Genomic DNA, 6819 nt, shown 5'->3' with positions numbered 1-6819 from the left:
TTTTTCTGTGTTAAAAAGTAAAAAGTCAATCACATTTCTGATTCTTAATTATCGAAAGAATAGCAAATAAAATTTCCTCAAGATCTCTCTTTTGAATAATCAAAGCGCCTGTGTTCTCTACTCCAAATTTAAAAAAATCCAGCCTCCTTAGCACTAATGATAGTTTTAAAGAAGTCAATGGGTTGGAGTCAGGGGCGGATTTAGGGGGCGCAACCGAAAAATTACATTGTATATATAAGGCAAAATCTATATTTTACTTCTATATATTAAGTTTTGAACACCCTTAACACAATCCAAAAGTGTAGTTTAGTGGTCAAGGGTGTTCAAAATCTACATAAGGTCGTGGGTTCTCAATTCCCACTAGCTGCAAAAAAATTTTTGAACCCCCTTCGTGGAGATCCTGCCTCCGCCACTTATTGGAGTTTGGGAATTATTTGAGGGGTGAGCCATGTTTATAGAGTGGTGATGCCATTTTTCCTTTGTTTTTTCTTCTTCTGGAATATGGCATTTTGTTTGTTTTTTCCCTCCAACAAATATGCTATTTTCTTGAGTTCCCCCATCGTTGGATTAATGGGTTTTTGGTCACGTTATATTTTTTTGAGATTAAGGTAAGCTCAAGGCGTATTCTTTTGTCACATTTTTCCTTTGTTCAGAACTCACATGGGTGTTTTGTGGAGTTCTCGAATCGTTTTAGGGGTGCGTCATGGTTCATTTTTTTTTTTTTTGTGAGGGGGGACGGATTCGATCCTTCAACCACACGGTGAAGGACGAAGGGCCTCAATTTTGCAAAATCTGGTGTCAATTTAAATCCATAGCTATGATCAATTATCTATTGATAAATAAAAAAAATTAACAAAATAGACTAGCTGCCCAGTGATCAGTAAGTTATTAACTATGGATCAATGAATCTTATGATAATTATCAAAGCGTCACGAGATTTCTTTTCAGCAAAAACTAAAAGTTAGGTGATTTCTTTTAATTTGATTACGATTTAGCTTAGCAAGTAGTTAGGGGTTGTTTGGTAAGCGGACTAAATTATCCCAAAATTATAGTCCTAAGATTATAATCCCTAGACTAATTTATTCCACCTGGGAGATAGGATAAAATAATACCAAATTTGATGGGACAAGATGAGATATCTAGAATTACGTCTAGGACTAAGTTTATACTATGATTGATTGATAAAATAAATTTATCCCGGGATAAATCTAACCCTTTAGTGAAATAATAGGGGTACACACTAGCTGATGAAGACACCACCATTATGATATTATTAATAAATAAATAATCAAAGCATCAAGAAAATTTAAGGTTCATTCATTTTGCTATTAAATGACTCACGAGTTATGGTATATTACTGCTAAACACAAGAAACAACAGTGTCAATCTATAGGCTGGACATCACAAATGTGTTGAAGTGGGAAAGGAGGATCAAAATAAGAACCATTTAAAATGGCATATGCAGATAGTTTGTTTCCTGCATCCGTGGCATGTATTCCATCCCAGCTTACATAATTTTGTGGATCTTCACAGGCATTGGCTGTCACTATAGTTCCATTTATTTGTTTGGTATTTCCACAGAATATTTGCTGGTTAAAATTGTAAGCACCACCACCATATCCACAACATGCTTTGGTTCCATATTTTAGCCCTGCAAAAGTGTTAATTTGTACTGAATTAATCGAACTACAGCTGGATTATAACATGCAAGAACAATTCAGCTTACAGATCTTTGATTTCATAGAAGAAAGGAGAAGAGAGTAGAATGAGCTCAAGGCTCTTATTTTCGGTTAAGCACAGTAATAACCGACTTAGTCATTTTATAGACTAAGTTGGTTATTACTCCAAATAACACCCCTAAGTTTTACTATTTCCACATTAGTCCTAATAACTAACTAACATTTAATTTGACAATTTCACAAAAAGCAAAATTTTCACTACGATATATTTCTTCCGTCACTAAATAAAGAATGACAATTTTTACTATTTGAAGAGCAGGACAATCCTTTTTTTCTAAACTATGATTATCTTCAAATAAGATTTTTTCCTAATAATTGTCTTCAAATATTTTTCTTCACTATTTGAAATACTAAAATTCAGTATTCCAATTATCATGACCAAACGGGGCCTAAAATGCGGTGGATGTTTGCCAAACCATATGTGCAGAAAACCAGTATCTTTTTAGCCTTAAAGCGTTAAATTGATAAAATAACAGGTTTTGCGGCATTCAAAACAGAATTTTGGACGGTTCAGCATCTTATCTTAAATAGAAAAGGAAAACAAATACCATGAGAAGTAGGGTGTTGGAAGAGGTCCAAGAGTACAGCATGAGTGTCCACGTATACCACATTTGCATCAGCAATTTCTTTTCTTGTTTTTGCCAATGCTGCTTTGAGCATGTTGTTATAATCCACCACTGCATTATTGTATGATATTAAACAACCAAACTGGTCAATATCAGAAGTTTTATGTGGCAGCTCCACCAGAAATGCAGGGTAACATCCAATTGGTGCTAAATTTAGCACCCAAAATGTTCTCCCACCTAATGCATATATCTCCTGGCAAATATAACAGAACTAACATCAAATTATAGGCATTCTGTTTGTTTGAGAACAGATTCATGGTCATGCGCTTCCTCAGCAATTATCTACCTTCAATATCCTATAGCTCTCTTTTCGTTCAATGTTCTAAAACGAGTTAAAAGTCTTTCTTAAAATAGAAAACAGAAGTTATTGTAGTTTAAGATCATGATGAATAGAGATGATCAATGTGTTGAAGACATAACTAAGCTAGCGTTTGGACATAGATTTGGTTGTAATTTGAAAAAAAAAGGAATTTTTGAAGATGAAAAATGATTTTTGAAAGTTGAAATTGTGTTTGGACATGCATTTTAATTGAAAAGAATTTAAAGTTTTGTGAGTAGAAAACTTTAAAAACTACTCTTGAGCTGTTTTTGGGATTTGAAATTTTTGTTTTCAAAATCTACCAAAAACGGTTAAAATCTATAAACAAACAAATATTTGAAAAAAAGCTCCCTAATTTTATGGCCAAACGGGAGCTTAGTATGTATACATGCTCTATCTCATAGGTAGATTAAGCTTTTCGCTAAAATGGTCATACAATTCAACTTGATATTAAAGTAACTGAATTCAAGTCCCATGATCACACCATTTATCAAAAAAATCACCGCATGTCTGAGCCAAGAAAAGAGACAAACCCACATGTTTAAAGAATATTGAAAACATAATTAAGTAAATAAAAGTGTATTCTATGTAATAGTTTACGCTCACTAGGCTCACATTAGTAGTTTTCCTAAAGAAAAAAAAAACAAGATAAAAAGAGAAGGACATTGAAGGCCAATTAAAGATGTTACCTTGATGGTGCTGGCTATTTGGGAAACCACTTGAGGTAGATACTCTTTCACTCCACTTATTCCTATTCTTGCCAAATTTCCAGTGAAGTCATTTTGGCCTATGTAGAATGTATATAGTGACTTCCCAAATATGTCTGGCGAAGGCAGATTACTTTTCCCTGAAAATTCAGACATCGATTAAGAATAACATTATATTTACTGAAATATTTGTGGAAAGAAATATGATTTACCTTTATGGCCATGTTCATCGACTTTAACCTTAAATTCTTTCATTTGTCGAAGCTGAATCTCAAGAGAAAAAGGGCTAACCCCAGTAACAAATAAAGAAGTTTGTGGCAAGCGCACTGTGGATGCCAATGTTGCAAAATTAGCACCATGTCTGTAATCAGATCCAATTGATTGCAGATATGGACTCAAAAATGGCAAACCTAATCCTTGAGCTGCACATCAGGAACAACGAAACTTTCAAATAACTGTTACAGGTTTAAACATAAATTGATGAACTAAGGAGGACAAATATTTTCCTAAATACATAATTGTGTGAAGGATCCAGATTATTAGCCAATGAATCATTCTTGTAAGTTTAAGCTGCAAGAAATAGACAATATTAAATACTACTTAATTATATCTTCAACAAACATTTTTACGTGCGAATCTAACTTTTTCATGGTCGAAGCACATTAAAATTCTTTTTATTAACGAATGACAGTGAGGCTTGAACCAAAGACCTCAATTGTACTTATTTGTATAATCATCTCAACTAAAAATTTAAACTGTTCGAGATAATACAATTCTATTTACTTAATTCCTCCAATAATTCTCGAAACTGACTTAACTGATTCATATGGTATGGTACCAAGAATTAGGGATCGGCCAGAACACTGAAAAGGGCTAATAATGTAAATTGAAATTAAGCACGCATATGAAGCGGTCACGGGTGCAATAGTTAGAATAAGGATCTAGGACAGAACCAATATAGACAAACAAAAGCTTCCAATGATAATGAGCTAGAAGATACAAAGCATGGACCAAGTTTGCTGCTTTTTCCAGCTAAGGCTATTTCGTTTTCTTGTAAATGCAAACTCCTGCAATCCCATGACCTATTGTCAAGTCCAAAGTTTACAGCTCCTCAAATTAAAAATGAGTTCATTACTCAAATGGTCATTCAATTATCCTAAATTATCCACTAAAATCATATTTCTTTCGTTTGTAACAACAAAGTCATTCAACTATGCTTATAGCACTCAGAAGGTCACTCAACTAGATTTCTCAAATTTTTGATTGCCAAATACCTATTTTACCCTCTAATTATCAACTTTTGTCTTCTTTTTTTTTTTTTAACTTTTTAATATTATGATTTTTTTTTCTCTCTTTAGATTATATTATGGACTTACCTATTGAATAAACAAATTTTATTTGTAAATTAAAAAAACAAAAATAGTGTTTAAGCATACATATTGTTGGAATAATAAAAAATATTAATTAGAACAGTTTATTAGTAATAATAATTTTGATATTAACAACAAAATCTCAAAACTTTATTTATACAATTGAGAATGAAAAAAAAAATTAACAATATATATTCTATCCACGTAATATAAAAATAATTATTTAAAATAAATATATTTTATAATATACATTATATTCTTTAAAATTATGCACAATTATATTATTGTTCCAACATTATATATGCTAGACAAATAATTTTTTATTTTTTATTTTATAAACATAATATATTTGCTCTATAAGTAAGTCCATAATGTATATTAAAAAGAGAAAAAAATTATAATATTAAAAAAAAAAATTTTTTAAAAAAAAGAAGAAGATAAAAGTTGACATTTAGAGGATAAAATAGGTATTTGACAATCAAAAATTTGAGAAATCTGGTTGAGTGATCTTCTAAGTGCTATAGACATAGTTAAGTGACTTTTATGTTATAAATGAAAGAAAGATGACTTTACAAGATAATTTCAGATAGTTGAGTTATTATTAAGTAATGAACTCAATTAAAAACATGACACTACCGGAAATGGTCACACTTTTGACTAAGATATCTTCTTTCTAACTTCTCAAGGCCTCTTATTTAAATATCTAATCATGCTTCTTAATATATTCGCATCCTTTATGAGTTAACTCCCATGGTAACATACATTACATCTTCAATAATAGTTTTTATTAAAAAACTAAAGGCCAACCCAGTTCACGAAGTATTTTGTGTATTTATGTGGGGTCCAGAGAAGAGCTGCATCCCAAGGGGTGTGATACAGGTAGCCTACGATTTCACGGTTCGGACCCTGATTACCATTACTCCAAGGCTCCTCTTCATTTTAGCTAGAAAGTAAAACCAATTAATGTTAGGATTATATATAAGTTATTGCAAATCTTAACCTTACTACAATATTAGTGATGATCATGAAACAAACAAAAGAAAAGAATTGTAAGAAATCTTGGTTTCCGAGATGGCAAAGATACTATAGAAATGCATCATTATATAGTAGGATCCGTTTAAGAAAAAAGTTTTATGTTCTATGTGCTTACAAATTTTTCACACCATCAGATTAAATTAAGTTTACCTACAATTACATAGGTAACTCTTTATAGCAATTGTCTAATAAATAACTTAAAAAGTAATGTGATAACCTGGTCGGTTAAATTTCATTGATAAGTAAATTCCTTGTACAATCAACATATATATAACTTAAAGAATGGAGATAGAATCAGATATATTGACCTAGAAAATCAAGGATGACTCTGCCATCAGTTGCCCTTCCAACTGGTTTCTTGAAATAAGTCATTCCATGGGGAGGACCCTGAGCTGGGAAAGCTGCCCAAAAACCACCAGTATCTGTATTTGAATCTCCAAAGTTAAAGATAGCCTTAAATCCACATGATTTTTTGCATTCTGTTGTAGTCACCATAAAGAACAATATTGCTGCCAAAAGGGCCATTGAATAAGACCACAAACTCATTCTTATTAATGGCTTCATGTTCTGTGTTTTCTCTCAAACAAGAAGTAACTTTGGATAATATGGAGTAGTGTGCAATTCAGTGAAAGCACTTATCCATATTTGTAGACAGGGAAGCTGTGCATGTAGACATCAACTAGTGACGCAATCAAGTGTATATATGTCAAAAACAAATAGTATTGTTATACTGTAATGCTCTCCAATCATTAACCCTGGATTTTTTTGCTTTAATTCTGAATTATTCTTATCACATGGGGAATATAAATTTCAGAAAGTATTTTTTCTTAATCTAGAAAAATGTGCTGAAATTTTCAACATATTTGCTTAAGTCAAATGAAAAAAGAGGGTTACTATTTCATGTATTGTATTGAAGTTCTTATCTTGTAATTCCTCTATTTAAGAAAGAACCACATTTTCGAAAGATAGCAATCAGGGGTTAAATTATCTAATTTCAGCTTTAATTTGAATACCAATTCCCTA

General features: G+C 31.7%; 1 protein-coding gene across 1 annotated transcript; it reads right to left on the bottom strand.

Moving 5' to 3' along the window:
• Positions 1–1245: 1245 nt before the first annotated feature.
• On the bottom strand, positions 1246–6470 carry LOC109244501 (GDSL esterase/lipase At4g01130-like). Its single transcript, XM_019411605.1, has 5 exons — positions 6105–6470; positions 3604–3813; positions 3374–3531; positions 2288–2558; positions 1246–1651 (listed from the first exon to the last, which is right to left on the bottom strand). The coding sequence occupies exons 1-5, from the start codon at positions 6358–6360 to the stop codon at positions 1383–1385; spliced, it is 1164 nt and encodes a 387-aa protein (XP_019267150.1). The 5' UTR covers positions 6361–6470; the 3' UTR covers positions 1246–1382.
• Positions 6471–6819: the final 349 nt, after the last annotated feature.

Source organism: Nicotiana attenuata, unplaced genomic scaffold (genome assembly GCF_001879085.1).
Source record: "Nicotiana attenuata strain UT unplaced genomic scaffold, NIATTr2, whole genome shotgun sequence".
Lineage (NCBI taxonomy): Eukaryota > Viridiplantae > Streptophyta > Magnoliopsida > Solanales > Solanaceae > Nicotiana > Nicotiana attenuata.
Note: the sequence above shows the minus strand (reverse complement) of the source record. Positions and strands in the feature narration are given on the sequence as shown.